Source organism: Nicotiana tabacum, chromosome 22 (genome assembly GCF_000715075.1).
Source record: "Nicotiana tabacum cultivar K326 chromosome 22, ASM71507v2, whole genome shotgun sequence".
Classification (NCBI taxonomy): domain Eukaryota; kingdom Viridiplantae; phylum Streptophyta; class Magnoliopsida; order Solanales; family Solanaceae; genus Nicotiana; species Nicotiana tabacum.
The window spans coordinates 66388380-66411874 of NC_134101.1; the positions used below are offsets into that span (position 1 = coordinate 66388380).

The 23495-nt window shown below is 41.7% G+C and overlaps 1 protein-coding gene across 2 annotated transcripts; it reads right to left on the reverse strand.

Annotated features, from left to right (window-relative positions):
• Positions 1–15857: 15857 nt before the first annotated feature.
• Positions 15858–22938, reverse strand: LOC107777969 (uncharacterized). 2 transcript variants are annotated; one of them, XM_016598174.2, is made up of 7 exons: positions 22703–22938; positions 21372–21831; positions 19794–19966; positions 19208–19312; positions 17370–17626; positions 16584–16804; positions 15858–16447 (listed from the first exon to the last, which is right to left on the reverse strand). In XM_016598174.2, exons 2-7 carry the CDS (start codon positions 21720–21722, stop codon positions 16082–16084), a joined length of 1473 nt encoding a protein of 490 aa, XP_016453660.1. In that variant the 5' UTR covers positions 21723–21831; positions 22703–22938; the 3' UTR covers positions 15858–16081. The 2 variants fall into 2 exon arrangements, with proteins under 2 accessions (XP_016453660.1, XP_075100551.1); XM_075244450.1 differs by lacking the exon at positions 22703–22938 and having other exon boundaries at positions 21372–21849.
• Positions 22939–23495: the final 557 nt, after the last annotated feature.

Consider the following 23495-nt stretch of genomic DNA (forward strand, 5'->3'; position numbering starts at 1 on the left):
TTATAGTAGATGGTCACTACTTTATTTGTAACAACCTAAAATAATACATATAGTGGAGAACCCATGATAGTTTGTCTCTCCCTTGATTCTCGCCAAGATTCTCTCCCTTGGTGCGGTTGTAACGGCTCTTGTCTGCGAGCTTGGCACTGACTCGAGCTTGGTGCTAGATCGAATCCCCAGTCTTAGTTCGAGCTCGGTTCTGCCTTGGAGCATCGATATTCGGGGCCTGTGTCGGTCGTCGTTACCCCGTAGTCCGATTCGGACGCGGGCTCGATAATGATATCGAGTTTTGCGGTTGATTGGTCTTATAGCTCGAAGCTCGACGTCTCTACTTCGGAATTCGTCCGAGCTCGTCATGCGGATACCCTTCGATTGAAACGTCATTGTCTCGACCGGTCTTTATGATTGAGAATTGGTTTTGACCGTATACAAATACAAGAAACATGTCATTTGACAAAGTGTTAATGATTGAAATACTTATTTTGAGTGGAAGAGATAATCTCAAAATGATGAAATAAAATTCAAGGAAGAGACAAAATCTCAAAATAATGAAATGATATTCAATAATGAGAAGAGCTGTCAAGAATTATAAATAACAAAATTCTTATCTTGAAAAGACTATCTAACTTAGGTAAGATGACTTTCCTAATATTCTACAACTACTTTTTTATATACACAAATAGTTATTGAGAGAAAGCTCATAAGGTCTTTCAAGTTACTTAATATATATGTGTACGGTCAAAACCGATCCTCAGTCATAAAGACCGGTCGAGACAATGACGTTTCAATCGAAGGGTATCCGCATGGCGAGCTCGGACGAATTCCGAAGTAGAGACGTCGAGCTTCGAGCTATAAGACCAATCAACCGCAAAACTCGATATCATTATCGAGCCCGCATCCGAATCGGACTACGGGGTAACGACGATCGACACAGGCCCCGAATATCGATGCTCCAAGGCAGAACCGAGCTCGAACTAAGACTGGGATTCGATCTAGCACCAAGCTCGAGTCAGTGCCAAGCTCGCAGACAAGAGTCGTTACAACCGCACCAAGGGAGAGAATCTTGGCGCGAATCAAGGGAGAGACAAACCATCATAGGTTTTTCACTATATGTATTATTTTAGGTTGTTACAAATAAAGTAGTGACCCTCTACTATAAAAAGGGAGATAGACTGCAATAGGGCAAGGAGATTAAGATTTCATTGTGTTTGTTCTTTTAATATTTTTCAGTCTTCCCGTGTATCATTTTCTCATTTCTTAGCAAAAAATACTTGTATCGTCATTTTTTATCAAAGAAATTTGCATACTCTTAGAACCATATCTAAATCTAACGTTATCCGATTTTTCGGGTAAACAGTTTGGCGCCCACCGTGGGGCTAAGGGTAACGGTGATTGTTTGATATAAATCTACAGTACACTCCAGCTTACAACTTCGAATCACCCATGGCTCTACCTATCGACCTCGAAGCCGGCCTTCAAGATGAAACTAACAACTTGGTGCCCGGGCCGGAAGGCTACCTGACAACTGCAACGAGGCTCGAATCGAAGAGACCGAAATTCGAGCCGAAGTACAACTGGATATCAATTCGCAAATAGCTCTAAAAGCGAATCAGCATTCTGAACCGGAGAGGAGCGTTCAGGGCGGTGCTCGATCCATAGCCCGAGACACTTACAACACGGGGGAAATCGGGGTCAGCTTGCGTATGATTTTTGAAATGTTGCAAGCCCAACAAGCAGCGATAGCTCAGTTGCAGAGCCGAACTCATACACAAAGCGGGCCGAACTCCAATCTGCTTCTTCGAGAAGTCACCCCCAGAACGGAACCCGCCGTAGTGAAATCAAACGAGCAGGAATCGGGGATTGCTCCTGAAATTGCTAAATTGCTCGAGGAACTCACAAAGCGAGTCGAAGCCAACGACAAAAAAGTGGAAACGTATAACGCTAGGGTCGATCATATTCCGGGGGCTCCGCCAATGATAAAAGGGCTCGATTTGAAAAAATTCATACAAAAGCCTTTTCCCTCGAGCGTGGCCCCAAAACCAATCCCCAAAAAATTCAGTATACCCGAAATTCCCAAATATAACGGTATGACCGATCCTAACGAACATGTCACCTCCTACACATGCGCCATCAAAGGCAACGATTTGGAGGATGATGAAATCGAATCCGTGTTGTTGAAAAAGTTCGGAGAGACCCTCGCAGAAGGAGCGATGATCTGGTATCACAACTTACCACCGAATTCCATTGATTCTTTCGCCATGTTAGCAGACTCGTTCGTAAAAGCACATGCTGGTGCCATAAAGGTTGCAACAAGGAAATCGGACCTCTTCAAAGTAAAGCAAAGGGTAACGAGATGCTGAGGGAATTCGTATCCCGATTTCAAATAAAGTGTATGGACTTGCCACCGGTCACAGACGATTGGGCCGTATAAGCTTTCACCCAAGGACTGAACAGGCTAAGCTCGACAGCGTCACGTCGGCTGAAACAAAATTTGATCGAGTACCCAGCAATAACTTGGGCAGATGTACACAACCGGTACCAATCAAAAATTAGGGTCGAAGATGATCAATTGGGAGCTCCGTATGGGCCCGTACGTCATAACCACACAACCACTAAAAATCAAAGGGAAACCAACAGAGAACGAAGGTCGAACAGAGATCGATACCAACCGTACGACACAGATCGGATGAACAACGGTTCAGCACGTGACACGGTTCGAAACAACCGAAGGATTGATCGGGGGAAAAATTCTTGGGGACTTATGAGCAAGAGCGGGTTTGGTAAATATACAGATCCTATAGAAATCTCTCGACTATCGGAGTATAACTTCAACATTGGTACATCTGCCATCGTATCGGCCATAGGACGCATCAAAGATACCAGATGACCTCGACCCATGCAAACCGATCCTGCCCAAAGGAATCCTAATCAAATGTGCGAATATCATGGCACCCATGGTCACAAGACGGAAGATTGCAGGCAACTAAGAGAGGAAGTGGCCCGCTTATTTAACAAAGGGCACCTTCGGGAATTTCTGAGCAATAAGGCAAAGAACCATTTTAGAGACAAGGAATTCGGTAAGCGAAACGAGCCAGAAGAACCGCAACACGTCATTCACATGATCGTCGATGCCCCCCAGGGACCGATGCTTAAACACGCTTAAACGTCGATTGTGAAGCGATCTCGAATTCAAGATCATACACCCACAGGGACTTTATCCTTCAGTGATGAAGATACAGAGGGAATCATCCAACCCCATAACGACGCACTGGTAATATCCGTACTCATGAATAAAACTAAGATTAAGCGTGTGTTAATTGACCCAGGTAGCTCGGCCAATATCATCATATCGAGGGTCGTAGAACAGCTCGGCCTGCAGGATCAGGTTGTACCCGCAACTCTGGTTCTAAACGGATTTAATATGGCATGTGACGCCACTAAAGGCGAGATTACCCTACCGATAAACGTGGCCCGGACCATCCAACAAACAAAGTTTCACGTGATCGAAGGTGATATGAGATATAATGCCCTCTTCGGAAGGCCGTGGATCCACAACATGAGAGTCGTACCCTCGACCCTACACCAGGTCCTCAAATTCCTAACATCGGGAGGTGTCAAAATAGTGTACGGAGAACAACCGGCCGCAAAGGAAATGTTCTTCGTCGAAGAAGCAAAATTAGTATCCTCACCTTCACCAATAAAAGGATCAGGTTCAAAGCAGAGCGCCAAATAGCAATCACAGACATCGGCTTAGACCCGGCCAGGTAAGAAAAACATTGAAGAAGACGATGATGATCGATGGATCCCTCGATCCTTCGTAACCCCTGATGATTTCGATGCCACCAAATCAACAATTGAGAAACTGGAGCAAATCGTACTGATCGAACACTAGCCCGAACAAAAAGTATACCTGGGAACGAGTTTGAGCCCTGAACTCAGGAAGAAACTCATTCAATTTCTTATCAATAACATCAATTGTTTTGCCTGGTCCCATCTAGATATAACAAGGATCCCGCCGGGCATAACGGCGCACCAGTTAAGCTTGAACCCTATGTTCAGACCGGTGAAGTAAAAAAGAAGGCCCCAGTCCGAGGAAAAGCACACATTCATAAAGGACGAGGTAACCAAACTTCTCAATATAGGGTCCATTCGGGAAGTAAAATACACCGAATGGTTAGCCAATGTGGTTGTTGTACCTAAAAAAGGAAACAAACTTAGAATGTGTGTGGACTATAAGGATTTGAACAAAGCATGCCCCAAAGATTCCTTTCCACTGCCCAACATCGATCGTATGATCGATGCCACAGCCGTCCACGAGATTCTCACCTTTCTCGATGCCTATTCCGGGTATAATCAAATTCAGATAAACCCGGACGACCGGGAAAAGACTTCATTTGTGACCCGATATGGAACATATTGTTATAACGTAATGCCCTTCGGGCTAAAAAATACAGGAGCTACTTAGCAACACCTAGTAAACAGAATGTTCGAAGAACAAATAGGTAAAACGATGGAAGTCTATATTGATGACATGCTAGTTAAGTCCCTGCGCGCAGAGGACCATTTGGCCCATTTGCAGGAAACGTTCAAGATTTTGAGGAAATTCAACATGAAGCTCAACCCCGAAAAATGTGCTTTCGGGGGCGGTTCGGGCAAGTTCCTCGGCTTCATGGTCTCAAATCGGGGAATTGAGATCAACCCCGACAAAATCAAGGCCATCGAAGACATCACCATCGTGGACAGCGTGAAAGCTGTACAAAGATTAACGGGAAGAATTGCAGCCTTAGGCCGGTTCATTTCAAGATCATCGGATCGAAGTCACAAATTTTTCTCCTTACTCAAAAAGAAGAACGACTTCGCCTGGATGCCGGAATGCCAAAAAGCGTTACAGGAATTGAAACGATACCTCTCGATCCCGCCACTGCTTCATACTCCGAAAGCGAACGAGCAGCTCTACCTGTACTTGGCGGTATCGGAAGTAGCCGTAAGCAGTGTCCTAGTTCGAGAAGAGCAAGATACGCAATTTCCCGTTTATTACGTGAGTCGGACCTTAGGAGAAGCGGAAACTAGGTATCCGTACTTAGAAAAATTGGCACTTGCCCTGGTAAGCGCATCTAGAAAGTTAAGGCCGTATTTCCAATGTCACCCCATAGGCGTATTAACCACCTGCCCACTCCGAAATATTTTACATAGGCCCGAACTATCAGGCCGATTGGCCAAATGGGCCATCGAACTCAGTGGGTACGATATCGAATATAAACCCTGCACGGCCATCAAGTCTCAAATTTTGGCAGATTTCGTGGCCGACTTCACGCCAACCCTCATACCCGAAGTCGAAAGGGAACTCCTTTTGAAATCAGGTATATCGACCAGCGTATGGATCCTTTTTACGGACGGTGCTTCGAATATAAAGCGGTCCGGGTTAGGCATAGTTTTAAAAACCCCCACGGGTGACATTATTAGGCAAGCTATTAAAACTATCAGGTTAACTAATAACGAGGCCGAGTATGAAGCCATGATTGCAGGTCTCGAACTAGCTAGAAACTTGGGAGGAGAAGTAATTGAGGCGCACTGTGACTCTTTGCTGGTGGTGAGTCAAGTAAACAAAACCTTCGAATTCCGAGAAGGTAGGATGCAAAGGTATCTGGACAAACTGCTTATCACCTTACACCATTTCAAACAATGGACCCTACGACATGTCCCACGAGAACGGAATAATGAGGCCGATGCTCTAGCAAATTTGGGATCGTCGGTCGAGGTAGGTGATTTGAGCTCGGGGAATGTCGTCCAACTTTCAAGATCGGTAATTGAAGAAGGGCACGCCGAAATAAATTCTACTAGCTTAACCTGGGATTGGAGAAACAAGTATATTGCGTACTTAAAAAACAGAAAGCTCCCTTCAGACCCTAAAGATTCCAGGGCCCTACGGACTAAAGCTGCTCGATTTACGTTGGCTGCGGACGGAACACTATATCGAAGAACATTCGATGGACCAATGGCGGTGTGTGTGGGTCCGGGAGATACCAATTATATCCTCCAGGAAGTACACGAGGGCACTTGTGGCAATCACTCCGGCGGAGTCCGAAAAGTGATCAGAGCGGGGTTTTATTGGATCGATATGGGCAAAGATGCGAAAGAATTTGTTCATAAATGTGATAAATGTCAGAGGTTTGCGCCAATGATCCATCAAGCCGGGGAGCAACTTCACTCGGTCCTATCCCCGTGGCCATTCATGAAATGAGGGATGGACATCATCGGCCCTCTGCCGTCGATCCCAGGTAAAGCCAAATTTATTTTATTTATGACTGACTATTTTTCTAAGTGGGTTGAAGAGCAGGCGTTCGAGAAAATAAGAGAGAAAGAAGTCATAAACTTTATTTGGGATCATATCATATGCCGATTCGGGATACCCGCCGAAATAGTATGCGACAATGGGAAGCAATTTGTTGGCAGCAAAATCACAAAATTCCTCGAAGATCACAAAATAAGAAGGATATTATCAACACCATACCACCCCAGTGGGAACGGTCAAGTCGAATCAACGAACAAGACTATTCTTCAAAACCTGAAGAAGAGATTGAACGACGCGAAAGGAAAATGGAGAGAAATCCTGCCCGAAGTCCTTTGGGCATACCGAACAACGTCAAAATCCAGTACGGGGGTGACCCCGTTCTCCTTAGTATATGGTTCCGAAGCATTGATACCAGTCGAAGTCGGTGAACCTAGTCCCAGATTTTGATTCATGACGAAAGAATCAAATAACGAGGCCATGAACACCAGCCTTGAATTATCGGACGAAAGACGAGAAGCTGCCCCCATCCGACTGGCCGCCCAAAAGCAACGAATCGAAAGGTACTATAATCGAAGAACTAAACTCCACCATTTCAAGCCCGGGGACTTAGTGTTAAAAAAGGTCACTATCAATACTCGGAATCCAAACGAAGGAAAATTGGGAAGGACCATACCAGGTGCTCGAGAACGTTGGAAAAGGATCATATAGGCTCGGCATCATAAACGGCAAACAGCTATCAAGCAGTTGGAATGTATCACATCTAAAACGGTACTATTGCTAAGGCACGACCTTTCCATATTCATCTAACTAACCCATGCAGAAGTCCGAACAAGAGCTAAAAAAGATCTTCCGATCAAGAGCACGCGTTGCACTCTTTTTCCCTTAGACCGGTTTTCTCCCAAATGGGTTTTTCGGCAAGGTTTTTAATGAGACAACCATCGATCGTGCTGCACTTTCAACAATATCCGAGGGCTCTTTCTGACAGACCTCGAATACCGGGGGAGCATCAGGGCCCTCAAATACATCGAGTTCAGATGCAAGATAGTCATCTCACAACAAGGTTCCAACAGAAAAAATTGTAAGAGCCAAATGGTCAAAATGAACCATGCTCATATAGATCGGCCCAAACATGAACACATGTGCAATGACTTGAGATTTATTATGGAACCAGAATTAAGATTCACTCGACTATTAATCCTACGGGCTATATTATTCTGAGTTTGAGCGAAGCACTCACTCTACCATTTAAGCCTACGGGCTACTTACATTTCGAGTTCGAAACATTCACTTGACTATTAAGCCTACGGGCTACTATTATTCTGAGTTCGAGCGAAGCACTCACTCTACCATTTAAGCCTACGGGCTACTTACATTTCGAGTTCGAAATATTCACTCGACTATTAAGCCTACGGGCTACTATTATTCTGAGTTCGAGTGAAGCACTCACTCTACCATTTAAGCCTACGGGCTACTTACATTTCGAGTTCGAAACATTCACTCGACTATTAATCCTACGGGCTACTATTATTCTGAGTTCGAGCGAAGCACTCAATCTACCATTTAAGCCTACGGGCTACTTACATTTCGAGTTCGAAACATTCACTCGACTATTAAGCATACGGGCTACTATTATTCTGAGTTCGAGCGAAGCACTCACTCTACCATTTAAGCCTACGGGCTACTTACATTTTGAGTTCGAAACATTCACTAGACTATTAAGCCTACGGGCTACTTACATTTCAAGTTCGAAACATTCACTCGACTAAGCCTACGGGCTACTGTTATTCTGAGTTTGAGCAAAGCACTCACTCTACCATTTAAGCCTATGGGCCACTTAAATTTCGAGTTCGAAACATTCACTCGACTATTAAGTCTACGGGCTACTATTATTCTGAGTTCGAGCAAGCACGCACTCGACCATTACGCCTACGGGCTACAATATTTCAAGTTCCAAACATTCATTCGACGGCTAATAAGCTACTTTTTACATCTACGAATTATGTTCCTTCAAAGTGTGAATCATCGACTCAACAAGCAAACTCATGGGCTACAAACCTGATCGATCAGAGAGACTACAAGGTCAATATTCGATTAAAAGTCTTAATGGTCAACATTAGATTAAAAGTCTTAGTGTTAAGAAAGGTCACCGTCAATACTCGGAATCCAAACGAAGGAAAATTGGGAAGGACCATACCAGGTGCTCGAGAACGTTGGAAAAGGATCATACATGCTCGGCATCATAAACGGCAAACAGCTATCAAGCAGTTGGAATGTATCACATCTAAAACGGTACTACTGCTAAGGCACGACCATTCCATATTCATCTAACTAACCCATGCAGAAGTCCGAACAAGAGCTAAAAAAGATCTTCCGATCAAGAGCACGCGTTGCACTCTTTTTCCCTTAGACCGGTTTTCTCCCAAATGGGTTTTTCGGCAAGGTTTTTAATGAGGCAATCATCGATCGTGCTGCACTTTCAACAATATCTGAGGGCTCTTTCTGACAGACCTCGAATACCGGGGGAGCATCAGGGCCCACAAATACATCCAGTTCAGACGCAAGATAGTCATCTCACAACAAGGTTCCAACAGAAAAAATTGTAAGAGCCAAATGGTCAAAATGAACCATGCTCATATAGATCGGCCCAAACATGAACACATGTGCTATGACTTGAGATTTATTGTGGAACCAGAATTAAGATTCACTCGACTATTAATCCTACGGGCTAAATTATTCTGAGTTTGAGCGAAGCACTCACTCTACCATTTAAGCCTACGGGCTACTTACATTTCGAGTTCGAAACATTCACTCGACTATTAAGCCTACGGGCTACTATTATTCTAACTTCGAGCGAAGCACTCACTCTACCATTTAAGCCTATGGGCTACTTACATTTCGAGTTCAAAACATTCACTCGACTATTAAGCCTACGGGCTACTATTATTCTGAGTTCGAGCGAAGCACTCACTCTACCATTTAATCCTACGGGCTACTTACATTTCGAGTTCGAAACATTCACTCGACTATTAATCCTACGGGCTACTATTATTCTGAGTTCGAGCGAAGCACTCACTCTACTATTTAAGCCTACGGGCTACTTACATTTCGAGTTCGAAACATTCACTCGACTATTAAGCCTACGGGCTACTATTATTCTGAGTTCGAGCGAAGCACTCACTCTACCATTTAAGCCTACGGGCTACTTACATTTTGAGTTCGAAACATTCACTCGACTATTAAGCCTACGGGCTACTATTATTCTTAGTTCGAGCGAAGCACTCACTCTACCATTTAAGCCTACGGGCTACTTACATTTCGAGTTCGAAACATTCACTCGACTAAGCCTACGGGCTACTGTTATTCTGAGTTTGGACAAAGCACTCACTCTAGCATTTAAGCCTATAGGCCACTTAAATTTCGAGTTTGAAACATTCACTCGACTATTAAGCCTATGGGCTACTATTATTCTGAGTTCGAGCAAGCACGCACTCGACCATTGCGCCTATGGGCTACAATATTTCAAGTTCCAAACATTCACTCGACGGCTAATAAGCAACTTTTTATATCTATGAATTATGTTCCTTCAAAGTGTGAATCATCGACTCAACAAGCAAACTCATGGGCTACAAACCTGATCGATCAGAGAGACTACAAGGTCAACATTCGATTAAAAGTCTTAATGGTTAACATTCGATTAAAAGTCTTAGTGTTAAGGAAGGTCACTGTCAATACTCGGAATCCAAACGAAGGAAAATTGGGAAGGACCATACCAGGTGCTCGAGCACGTTGGAAAAGGATCATACAAGCTTGGCATCATAAACGGCAAATAGCTATCAAGCAGTTGGAATGTATCACATCTAAAACGGTACTAATGCTATGGCACGACCTTTCCATATTCATCTAACTAACCCATGCAGAAGTCCGAACAAGAGCTAAAAAAGATCTTCCGATCAAGAGCACGCGTTGCACTCTTTTTCCCTTAGACCGGTTTTCTCCCAAATGGGTTTTTCGGCAAGGTTTTTAATGAGGCAACCATCGATCGTGCTGCACTTTCAACAATATCCGAGGGCTCTTTCTGACAGACCTCGAATACCGGGGGAGCATCAGGGCCCTCAAATACATCGAGTTCAGATGCAAGATAGTCATCTCACAACAAGGTTCCAACAGAAAAAATTGTAAGAGCCAAATGGTCAAAATGAACCATGCTCATATAGATCGGCCCAAACATGAACACATGTGCAATGAATTGAGATTTATTGTGGAACCAGAATTAAGATTCACTCGACTATTAATCCTACGGGCTACTATTATTCTGAGTTTGAGCGAAGCACTCACTCTACCATTTAAGCCTACGGGCTACTTACATTTCGAGTTCGAAACATTCACTCGACTATTAAGCCTACGGGCTACTATTATTCTGAGTTCGAGCGAAGCACTCACTCTACCATTTAAGCCTTCGGGCTACTTATATTTCGAGTTCGAAACATTCACTCGACTATTAAGCCTACGGGCTACTATTATTCTGAGTTCGAACGAAGCACTCACTCTACCATTTAATCCTACGGGCTACTTGGAACCAGAATTAAGATTCACTCGACTATTAAGCCTACGGGCTACTATTATTCTGAGTTCGAGCAAAGCACTCACTCTACCATTTAAGCCTACGGGCTACTTACATTTCGAGTTCGAAACATTCACTCGACTATTAAGCCTACGGGCTACTATTATTCTGAGTTCGAGCGAAGCACTCACTCTACCATTTAAGCCTACGGGCTACTTACATTTCGAGTTCGAAACATTCACTTGACTATTAAGCCTACGGGCTACTATTATTCTGAGTTCGAGCGAAGCACTCACTCTACCATTTAAGCCTACGGGCTACTTACATTTCGAGTTCGAAATATTCACTCGACTATTAAGCCTACGGGCTACTATTATTCTGAGTTCGAGCGAAGCACTCACTCTACCATTTAAGCCTACGGGCTACTTACATTTTGAGTTCGAAACATTCACTCGACTATTAAGCCTACGGGCTACTATTATTCTGAGTTCGAGCGAAGCACTCACTCTACCATTTAAGCCTACGGGCTACTTACATTTTGAGTTCGAAACATTCACTCGACTAAGCCTACGGGCTACTGTTATTCTGAGTTCGAGCAAAGCACTCACTCTACCATTTAAGCCTACGGGCCACTTAAATTTCGAGTTCAAAACATTCACTCGACTATTAAGCCTATGGGCTACTATTATTCTGAGTTCGAGCAAGCACGCACTCGACCATTATGCCTACGGGCTACAATATTTCAAGTTCCAAACATTCACTCGATGGCTAATAAGCTACTTTTTACATCTACAGATTATGTTTCCTCAAAGTGTGAATCATCGACTTAACAAGCAAACTCATGGGCTACAAACCTGATCGATCAGAGAGACTACAAGGTCAACATTCGATTAAAAGTTTTCACAGAACAAAATCAAGTCGACCTGATTATACATATATATACGAAAATTGCATACCAGATTAATGTACAAACATGAAGAATTCGAAACTAAGCTTCCTGGTCGAGCTCTTCCCTGTCCTCAGATCCGCATTCATCATTATCGTCATCAGAAGCCAAGGCTTCAGCTTCCGCTTCGAGCTGTTTTGCCTTTTTCACCTCTTCGGTAAGGTCGAAACCTCGAGCGTCTATCTTCTCGAGGGTCTCCCTCCGAGACCTACACTTAGCAAGTTCGGCAACCCAATGAGCTCGAGTATCAGCGACCTTCGTCGCTGCCCGGGCCTCCATCTGAGCAGCCTCAGCATTAGCCCGATATACAGCAATGGACTTATCCACCAAGACTTTCGACGGCTCAACCTCTGCCTTAGCCTCATCAAGTCGTATTTCAAGCTCCTCAATCTTCTTAGCTTGAACCGACCCCTTTTGCTTGACACTTCGAAGTTGAACGTCAGCCGATAATAATTTTGTCAAAATGGTCTCTTTTTCCGCTGCCAGGCGGTCGAGGGTCTCCTTCCACCGATTGCATTCAGCTCGGATTTGATCGACTTCTTCTTGAAGTAACCCGATCTTTTCGATCTTCTGCTGCAACTGAGACAACGAAGGGTTAACTTCCATGGTTGAGTCAGACCCATACTTTAACAGAATGAGGCTCACCTTCTTATCGAGCTCGACCCCTTCTTCACGGACCTTAGCCAAATCCGCTTGGAGGTCCTTTATAGCCTCGTCCTTTTGGCTGCAAAGAAGCCGCAGGGCATCTCTCTCACCTGAGACCTTCCGGAGCTCGGCCTCACACTGGCTAAGATCGACTCGAAACCTACTAATGGCCTGCACAGTAAGAAACACGAGTCAAGTATGGAAAAGAACAAATAAACGAAGTATGGAAGAATCATTACCCGAGTAATGAAACGCTGAGCCTCCTCCAATAAAAGAGAAGCGTCACCGATATTGGAGCCATCGTCGACTCCAGTAAAATAATCCCTGAAAGGATCCCCTAAACCAAAGCCTACGCCGATATCGGGAGTCTTCAATTCTCGAGCTTCCTTCAGCGCCTCCTCAGAAAAAGGTGGAAGAGAAGGTGAATCACCCATTGTCATAGCCCCGAGCAAATCGCTCGGAGTACTCCGGTCGAGATTCTGGTCTTCGGGAACAACCCCGACAGGTACAATCGCCATCGGCTCGGGAGCTCTGGCAACCTCGATGGCCTCCGTAGATCGAACTACCAAAGCCGAGGAGCTATTTTCTTCTTCTTCTTCTCTCAGTCGTTGGACCAAGTCAATCGAAAGGGCAATTGTTTTTCTCTTCACCCTGCGAGTTTTGGGCTTGGGGTCCTCTGACCGAGAGGAAGCTTTTCGCTTCTTATCCTCCCCCTGTTTAGGGACCAGGAACTTATTTTTTTCCTCGCCGCTCGAAGGCCTCAAAGCGGCATCCCTGGTTACACCTACATAAGAGGAAATCGGTAACAAATAGAATGGAAAAAATACTTCGAAGAAAATAAGAAGCAAACATCACCATGGTTCTTGGCCTCTCATCTGCCTTTTGCCAAATCACGCCAAGCGCGCTCGGCGTAAGAGGAGGTCGAGGCCAACTTTCGAACCCAGTCCTCGAGGTCGGACACCGCTTGTGGCATCCAAGGGGTAGCTGAACATCAGGGAAGGACATCAGAAAAAATCAGGAAAGCACCTGAAAAGTGAACAAAAAAATCACTTACGGTCAAAATTTCATTCTTCAGGGAACGACATCTTCTCCTCCGGAATGAGATCACGGGTCCTCACTTAGATATAATGATCTATCCAACCTCGATCCTTGTCTTCATCGATGCTCAACATCAATGCCTTCGATGCCCGACGATGAAGTCTGATTAGTCCTCGAAAGATCTGAGGCCGATACAGTCGAATGAGATGGTTCAGAGAAAAATCCAACCCTCCGGCTTTAATAGAGAAGAAGCGCAATAAGATCACTATATGCCATAAAGAGGGATGGATTTGGCCAAGGGTGACTTGATACCTTTTGCAGAAATCAATAATTACCGAGTAGACGGGTCCCAGTATGAAGGAATAAGTATAAACACTTAAAAATCCCTCCACGTAAGTGGTAACATCCTCATCGGAAGACGGAATTTGCAGCAGGACCTCGGAACCCTAGTTGCAGTCTTTTCGGACGGCCTCGAGGTGATCCTCCGTTATAGAGCATGTATACATCGATACGTGTTCACATTGACCCGGAACGGAGGAAGGGTTCTCCACCTTAAAATCGGTTTTCAAAATGCATGGGCCAGGAACATAGTCATGAACTGACGGCTCCACCGGCGCCTTATCATCAGACGGCCGTGAGGAAGAGGCTTTTTCCTTCTGAGGTACAGTTTTGGAAGTTTTCGCCATTGATATGAAAGGAAAGAGTGCAAAGGAAGAAATAGGCAGCACCAAAATTCTGGCATGAACGGCTCCGTAGCAGCAAAGTAGAGAGGATAAATAGGAAAGTCTGGAAGAAGAGAAGGCGCAAAAATGGTAAAAGTTGTGTGGAAAGATTATTTATAGACTAAGGCCTGACGGTTCGGTATCAGCGGTGGCCGACCACCGTCTGACACACATTAAATGCCTCGGTAAAACCGAGCTGATGGGACAGCCATCACATACGTCGAGATCGGGTTCGATAGAAACGTCGGCATAAATTTGATCGAGCCGTAGAGAAATCATTTCGTTCCTCGCCACATCCTTTCCGAGAAATGAGGGGACTATCCGTGTACGGTCAAAATCGATTCTCAGTCATAAAGACCGGTCGAGACAATGGCGTTTCAATCGAAGGGTATCCGTATGGCGAGCTCGGACGAATTTCGAAGTAGAGACGTCGAGCTTCGAGCTATAAGACCAATCAACCGCAAAACTCGATATCATTATCGAGCCCGCGTCCGAATCGGACTACGGGGTAACGACGACCGACACAGGACCCGAATATCGATGCTCCAAGGCGGAACCGAGCTCGAACTAAGACTGGGGATTCGATCTAGCACCAAGCTTGAGTTAGTGCCAAGCTCGCAGTCAAGAGTCGTTACAATCGCACCAAGGGAGAGAATCTTGGCGCGAATCAAGGGAGAGACAAACCATCATGGGTTCTCCACTATATGTATTATTTTAGGTTGTTACAAATAAAGTAGTGACCCTCTACTATAAAAAGGGAGATAGACTGCAATAGGGCAGGGAGATTAAGATTTCATTGTGCTTGTTCTTTTAATATTTTTCAGTCTTCCCGTCCATCATTTTCCCATTTCATAGCAAAAAATACATGTATCGTCATTTTGTATCAAAGAAATTTGCATACCCTTAGAACCATATCTAAATCTAACGTTATCCGATTTTTCGGGTAAACAGTATTCAATATTTACAATTGTTAATTGTTGTTAATTTCTTTTGATTTTTCGGGAATTTCTTTTCAACTTGACCAGTTCTAATTATTCAGTTGTGCAATTTACACAATAAACCGGAAAACAATACTATCAACTATAAATTTTCTGTTTGAATTTAAACACCGTGAATCCTTATATAAATTTTATTTGGAATGACAAGAACTTAAAAGATAAAAGAATAGAGCTAAATGACGAAAGATAGGAACTTATTTGATAAAATTAAATAATAGGAGCAAACTAGGCGAAGAACCATTGGAGTAAATTCAAATTTCTAAACATGACCAACATTTATCAATTTATCAATTTCCTTTTTGTTATTTTATTTTATAATTCAATCACATCTTTTGAGTATTATTGATTATTATTTTCAAAAAGTTCGTTCTTATTGATACGGGACTAGTACTTTAAATGCCGCTTTGAATTTCTTTGGCAATAGTATATATCGTGTATTTCTCATAAAATAGCCTATCAATATATTTTTATAGGTAGGAAACAAATTCTCTAAATCAGGTTATTCATAGATTTATGATGCTACTTTCAAGAGGGAAAATGATTAGACTATATAAATTGTGTGAGCTTACGTAAAAGACGCGTGCCCTCCACTTCAACATATCATCCATGCGCAGCTAATTCAAACAAATGATGGAACTATCGTGTATAGAAAATCTAGCCAAATGACTCATCCCAGCAAACTTGGCAATGCTTAAACCAAGTGAACTATGAGACGTATAAGAATATTGCACTGAACAAGAACCAAAACATCCCATTCCAGTACACAACTCTACTAGATATGTTGACAGGTAATTGCCACAACACTGTCGCCAATACTCTATTTTCAAGAAGAAATGATTTGCAATGACAAGTACAAGAATGTAATATAGCTCAAGGAGGTCAAATGGGACGACTTTCTGGATCATATACTCCAGCAATTAAAGCAACAAAAACCCAGAATAAAAGGACACCTACCACAGCCTTTCTTAAGACCTGGTCACAGGTATAATTCGACGGAATTTCAGTCCGTTCACCTGAATTAGGTAATGTTAAATCCAGAGGATCGTTAATAGATTCTGTTGTCACCATTCCTTGATGGTCATAAATGCGAGTCTTACGCATCTCGCTAACGCTAAAGCTACCACATCTTGAGCATGTGCACTGCCCACCAAGATAAGACGGAAGTGTTTGCAGAAACTCGGAAAGAACCCTTTGGTACATTCCCCCTTCAAATCTCAGTTTTTGCCGAGTGACCGGTTTGAAAACCTGTTTGTTTGCGCAAGAGTAGTTACATTAGAGTTTCCAGAAAAGGAGTTCTATCATCTATGCAGATCAAGTTGGCCTGAGTTCCAATAGTGAAGCAGGAAAGTGAACAAAATAATAATTAGAGTGTAAAGCTTACTTGCACAAAAGTTTGTGCCACAACTCGAACAATGGGTGGAAGGCGTATAATGAATAAGCAGCCTAGACGGTTGGGGAAGTGATCTTGCAAAAGAGTAGAACAGGATCTCAGCATTTGCATGGGAAGTCTCAATGGAGATAGTCCTTCACAGTCTACCAAAACAGTAATTTGAGAATTTTGAGGGTTCACCAAATGAACCACCCCATGCTCCACCTGAGACACTTCATAAAGAAAATATCCGTTGTTTAATAATTTGCCTATTTAGAGAAATTTTTGACAAGACCTTAAATCAGTTTAGCTATGAACTAGCTGAGTAGAGGAGCCAACATTTTAAGTTGAATGATTAAAAGCCTAAACTTTTATCCAACTTGATAGGTGTAACTCCTACTTTGCCTGACTATTTTTGTCATGATTTATTTATAGCAGAAGATAACCGTCATGAACTTCTTGGTTTAAGTTCTTACAATGGAGTTTATTATTTTGACAAACATGTGCTAAGTACTGCAGCCCCCAGTCTTGAGCAGTAATAGATGAAAAGTACCTCCATTATTGTTTTGTTTCCAACTGACGTAAATATGCAAAAGGAATGCGTATATTCAACATAAACAGCTGACAGAGGAACATCAAAGTTATTCAACTGCTGAAAACAAAGTGACATTTTCCTATTCTTAGGTTGATAAATGGAAATCAGAATGGAAACTTCAAAAAGTTATACATCTAACTAAAGTAAAAAGGGAATCATTAAAAACTTTGTCAGATACTAACTGTACAAGTGGAAGAGCATACCAACTGCTTGAGCAAAACAAGGTCTGTCACGAGATGGCAAGCTGATGCATGCTAAGCCAAGACGGACAATGAGGCAGGGCCGATGCTGCATATCAAATCCATGCCAAAAGACCATATTTGACCACACTTCAAGTTCTTGTCTGGAAAGAATTCTGTAAGTCTCCCTCCAGCGAATTGTCTTCTTCACTGAAGAAAGTAAGCGAGTAAAATCTCCATCTGCAGCCGTAAAAAATCGGTGGAGTTCCTCTTCATCAACTCTGCATAAATACTATTGTGTCATGTTCACTGCAAGAAGAGAAACCAATAAATTTGAAACATATCTATGTGCGGCAAATTTTTAGTGGCATGTATATGCACCGCTTGAGAAGTTTTTGAATGAAACAAAAGCATCAGGAGCTTTTGGATCAACCCGACAATTGAAGGGAATGAGAAATAAAAGCTCATATCATATGAGGACAAAGAAGACGACAAGTAAACCTGCAGAATGAAACAAAATCATGATAGAACACTAGTCAATAACTGTTCTTCACAACAATTCAAGTACCTTGCGGGAGTAAAACAAAAGTTAAACTGCCATCGGGATTCATTGTCTACACAACTACATCAAATTTCTACCTTTATTTGATTTTAATCAGAAAAAGATCGAAGCTTAAACTCTATGTCATGGTGGTTGGCATTTGGGATCAAGCTGAATGGACGAAAAAAGTGATTGCAAAGCATTTTCTGCGCTATGAACTGTCCAAAAAATGTGTGCGCTACAGCTGCAGAAATAAAACATGTTTGGGTGACATAGGCTGAAACTAATATTCCAAAGCAGGTAGTTAAGGCCTGTCCAGATCCAAATTATCTTTTCTTGAACTTACTGGAGGCCATAAAAAATAGTAAGATCCAGATTATGTACGAGTCAGAATTGGAGGCAGCAGAATCTTCTACAACGGCACAATTTTAGAACCCTTTCAGGGCCATTTCTTCTAGTAAACTATTAGCAGCAAGATATCAGTAGTTAGTGGTAATAAGGATGTTAAAGAAGAGATACTCAAATGTTCTTCAATTCTTGACTTCTTTGACACAAGGCATATTCAACATAAAAGTGCCCATCTGTGATGACATCATGACAATAATGACATACCTGGTACAGTGAAACTACATAGATAATGACAAGATGTGTGTAGTATCCATGTTTGATCGGTGATCAACCGGTTTTTAGCAAACAGGTTATCCAATGAAATGCTGTCAAACATGAAGGTTAAAATAATTTGAGGTAGGTGTCATTTCAATGTCTATGCATTTGGCAACAAAACAAACAATGTGATCACAGGTTCAAGTAGGCTAGTATATCTCGGCAAAAGAACTGTGTCCAGTGAGAGAAAGCTATTTCAGAAACAGTATACCGTAAACCATGCAGAAAGATCTATGCACTAGTGAGAGAGCTACTTTAGAAAAAGTAAACCAGAAGCATACAGAAGGATCTATGCACTAGGGAGAGAAAGCTGTTCAATCGTCTGTATGAAAGTTGATCTTAGGCAAACCTAACTAGCAAAAAAATAAATAATAACGGGTATAGGTTGGACATCAAGAGAGACCAAGTAGTCACTCTTGGGTTGGATGCTTTATCACTAGAACCGGTATAGACAATCATGCTCAACAAATATCTAGAGAAGCTTGAGCAGAAACTCTCTCCATTTTCTGATACGTCTTAAGACATCTTTACAGTTAAACTGGTAGCCTCTACATTAATTTAAGACTAGTTATGGAGTGGCACAATTCTTGTACTTGCACATCCAACTCACAATATTCAAAAAAAGTTCTCTTGTAGTTTGATTTTGTCAAAAAGATACCTCTCTGGCAAACGAATTCCTTGCTTTTCCAGATCTTTGTAAAGCAGAAGCAACCAGCTTGCAGAACTTGTGGAAGACGGACTTTGAGAAACTTCATTGCCAACCCTGCAAAAGCATGGAAGTCGTATAACTCATCAATCACCAATTCAGTCTCAAAACCTTGCTCTGAGCTGGCTTAGATGTACAGGGATAAATCCAACAATGATTTACCATTTAGGAAATAAATCCAGATGCAATTGAAGAGGAAGCAAGTAATTTGAGACATCACATGCTAAATCTCAAGTTACAGCCTAAAAGTTGGAATGAAGTTCTAGCACATTATATGAATACACCTTGTATATCATTAACATATGAGAGCTACCTTCTATTTCCAACATAAGAAAGCAAGAAAAAGATGGCCTGTGTATATGTATTAGTTATCACAATGATTTCTATCGTGCTACAATTACAGTTCAGCATTTGTTTACTGGATTGGCCAGATCCTGCTTCAGGTTTGATTATATCTTTTGCATATATAGATTGAGACATAACCGGTAGTAATTGTTCATTACTTCATTACACTTAGAGCAGTATATCAAGGTTGCACCTTTCACTTGGGATAGATTGCTCAGACGAGAATTCTAGCTGAGATTCTGAATCAGAATGCACAGCATTGGTGTCCCGGGAAACTTGAGTGTTATCTGAGGTATCATTATTGAATTCTGAATGATCAGAAAAAGCTGTAGCGATAGAGAGCACCAGCAGTGGCCGCGATAGCATCTAACCACAAAGACATACTGTAAGTCTGTAATTGTGCAACATCCAATGCATGATATCTCAAAGGCATACGTCTAGAGCATGTAACAATGACAGTCACATTCCCAAATTGAGCAGGAAAATCACAGACGCAAAACACATGAAATTACAACAACAACCCAGTAAATCCCACAAGTGGGGTCTGGGGAGGGTAGAGTGTACGCAGACCTTACCCCTACCCCGGAGGGGTAGAGAGGCTATTTCCGAAAGACCCTCGGCTCAAGACTCTTTAAGTTACAATGGATGGATAACTATAAGAACCATGTTAATTTCAGGATATGCTATTTATTCTGTTTTATTTTCGTAGCATATTTTCTTGTATAAATTAAATCAGATAGCATATAGCGAAAGAAACTACACATAGATGTAGTCATTGGTTTGACGAGGTAGAGAGCTACAGAGGGCCAAACTGCAAAACTAAAAGTGTTCTGTAGGCTTCACATGAGCATAAGGACTTCCTCTTGATATTATTTTAAAAAAGGGAAAATAAAAATAAACAAAAACTTAGACAAGCTTGTGAGGCTACATAAAGATATTCCTTCTGCTTGCAAATAAGCTGTTACATAATAAATGCAGGTACGCTATATGCTCATGCTCTGATTATATAAGCATTAAGTGGGGCTTTTTTTTTTTTTGGGGGGGGGGGGGGGGGGCTTGTAGTTCAACTTCACATGGAAGAGGATTGCTGTGCAATGGGTTCATGGATTCAATAACAAGGGAAGAAGCCCTTGTTCGTGACATTGAACTTTCTAAGGAAATGGAAAACTTGATTCTTAAAAACATAAAAGGGCCTCAAAGGGCATTTTTTAAGTGCTAAATTAGCATTCCAATTGGCTACTGTATTACGTCATATAAAGACTACTGCTACCTGCAATTCGCTACAGTTAACATTCCATCGTAAAATACATCCATGCTTGGTTAGTCCTTGTTTTCCAGCAAATAAAACATATACAATAGACCAACAAATATCTATAGAATAGTCCAGTTCATAAGAGAATTAATCGTTGATTTTAATTATAATTCAAAAGGATTTAATATGTTTTACAAGCATAAATCTGATACACATATAACTCTATTGTTTCTTAGGTTCTTTCTCCTTGACTTGGTGTATAATCCCACAAATGAAAATCAGCACTAGACATGCCCCTTATATCAGGTATATCGGATCATATACTTCTTTTGTAGTTATGCAAAAACGATGCGCCTATTGATGTTCAAGACAACATTTTCCAAAAGCAGCTGGTCCTTAAGATATAGATAAAAGTATATTATTCAAAAAAAATATGCCTGCGATTAATGACTGAATGCACCTAGAGGAGTTCACGAGACACAATATTAGTTCTTCTGAATTGGATAACTGCATACAAACCTGCATGCCTTCAACCAGAACCCTAAAAGGATTCCACCTTTGCATCCACTTAAGTGGGGGGTAGCACACAACTTGCAGAGCTTGCAGGCCAGACCATACGAATGGACATTTGGACCGCGAGATCCTCCGCACAGTCTCCAAAGCAGCAACTTTAACCAGAAAGAAAACTAACTGATTGCCACTCCCCCTTCTCTGCTTCCCATATTTTATCAGATCAATCTGTCTTATATTTGCAAAAGACTTTGAGCCAGAAGCAGTGGAGTGCCATTTAGATTCATTTTTAGTGACAGCAGCTGTCACTGCAGACTTTGTCCCATTTCCAGGAGTGGGATTATAGAAGGAGTCTTCCATAAGCACTTGATGAGAGATGGCACACCAGCTGGAGGCCCAAATGCTAAATATTGGAAAATAACGTTGCTTAAACTTATTAAATAGAGCCCATCTGTTATCCAATGCAGCCCTGTAATGAAACACAAATGGATGACAAAGTTAGCCAAGAATATCACAGTGGTGAGAATTCTAAATCCATACCAAGATCACCAATACAACAGCTAATGTCCTACTAACAAGTAATTTATAAGTAATAACTACAGTGAACTTCCCTTTTGGTAAGCGTCAAAAGTGCATAAAATGGAAAGACCACTTCAGTTCTGGTTTAAAGATTTTCCAACAGTTTTGTTCAGCTCATAAAACTTTTTGGAAATAGACCATCCTGTTAATGTAAAGGAAATTTTGCTAGTGCTTCATGTCCAATCAATCAATCTATGAAGCAACTAAGCCTCAATCCAAACTAGTTCGGATCACTTATATGAATCCTTTCTCTATATTTATTTTTTATGATGCGGGTGTGCGGGCCAGTGTGACTATTCCACCTGGTCCGGCAACCTCCCACCAGCACAGGTACTGGATAACTGTTCCCACCATATGAAATATGAATCCTCTCTATTTAAGCTCATTTCACACTAGTTCTAGCTGTTATGATCACAAAATCACTAATATTACTGCAATCCAGTTTCCAGCAGCTCACGGTCAAAGAGTCCCTTCACTTTCTGATAAATTACAATGTAGTTGTACAAAATCAAATGAAGGCAAATTCACATATGAAGTTTATGGCAGATGCAGCTGATTGCACGTCAAATTATCTATAACTCGATCTTCTTATGCCCATAATCAAGTTGACAAGCATGAGATGAGACAATGTTCAAACATCATATTCACGTCACCGACTAATTCGTTAACTGAGAGATCAAAATCATTTCATTGGAGACAGGATTAAAAGCAGAACAAATTATCGAGTATAATTGATTCGATCGCACTACAAGAACCATTACCTCTAAGACATAGGCAGAGAATTCGATATCTGGATCTCAATTTTGACGATCGTTTAGAGAAAATCAATTTTCCGCTTCTCCGTTCAGTTTCCCCTCAGTTCATAAAATAGGGGAGACAAAAAAAAAAATAAAGAGCTTTTTCCGGGAGTGTTTGACTATTTTGATGTTCTTTTTATATATTCGATTCGTCTTTGCTGTTATTTTTGGGAGTAAATGGGACTAATAAAAAGACAACAGAAAATTGGAAAAAGAGACTGACAGTAGGTTACTGCAGTGATAGGAGTCCCGACTCCCGACCACGTGAAGTTCATTAAATCTTATGGTTGTAGAGTTTGCGAATCGGTTTGTGTCGATTTTTTGTTTTATGAAAACATCTCTTAAATTTATAGTTTGTTAAATATATAATAATTTTATTAAAAAATTTCTGATTATTTTTTATTTTTCTTTGGTTAATCATATTTTTCTTTATTTTTCCAACGGTTAATCATATATCGAGTAGTCTCAAAATGAATTTGTATATTTTCTGGTGCCTTAATCAAGGCAATTAATGGTTACGTTCTTTAAGATGTACTAAGCATTAACCAAAAGCATGATATGCCACGTTACACGGTGTGGAAACTGAAGGGCTTGGATTTGGCTATTTGGCCCAAACTGGACAGCCGTCTCAAACAAGATCTGTTAGCCAGTTTGAGCTTAATCAAACAAACGATTTAACTTTTAAACATATTAACTGTCTAAATATTTGTTGACGTAACTAATGTAGTTCAATAAGTGATAACAGGTTCCTTATAAT

Excerpts from the sequence above, each read along its gene's own strand:
- LOC107777969 (XM_016598174.2), bottom strand. The coding sequence starts at position 21,722 with ATGGAAGACTCCTTCTATAATCCCACTCCTGGAAATGGGACAAAGTCT. Across the intron at positions 19,967-21,371 it reads TTCTGGTTGAAGGCATGCAG|ATGCTATCGCGGCCACTGCT; the intron begins GTTTGTATGCAG and ends CTTTGTGGTTAG. Across the intron at positions 16,448-16,583 it reads TGGCACAAACTTTTGTGCAA|GTTTTCAAACCGGTCACTCG; the intron begins GTAAGCTTTACA and ends GCAAACAAACAG.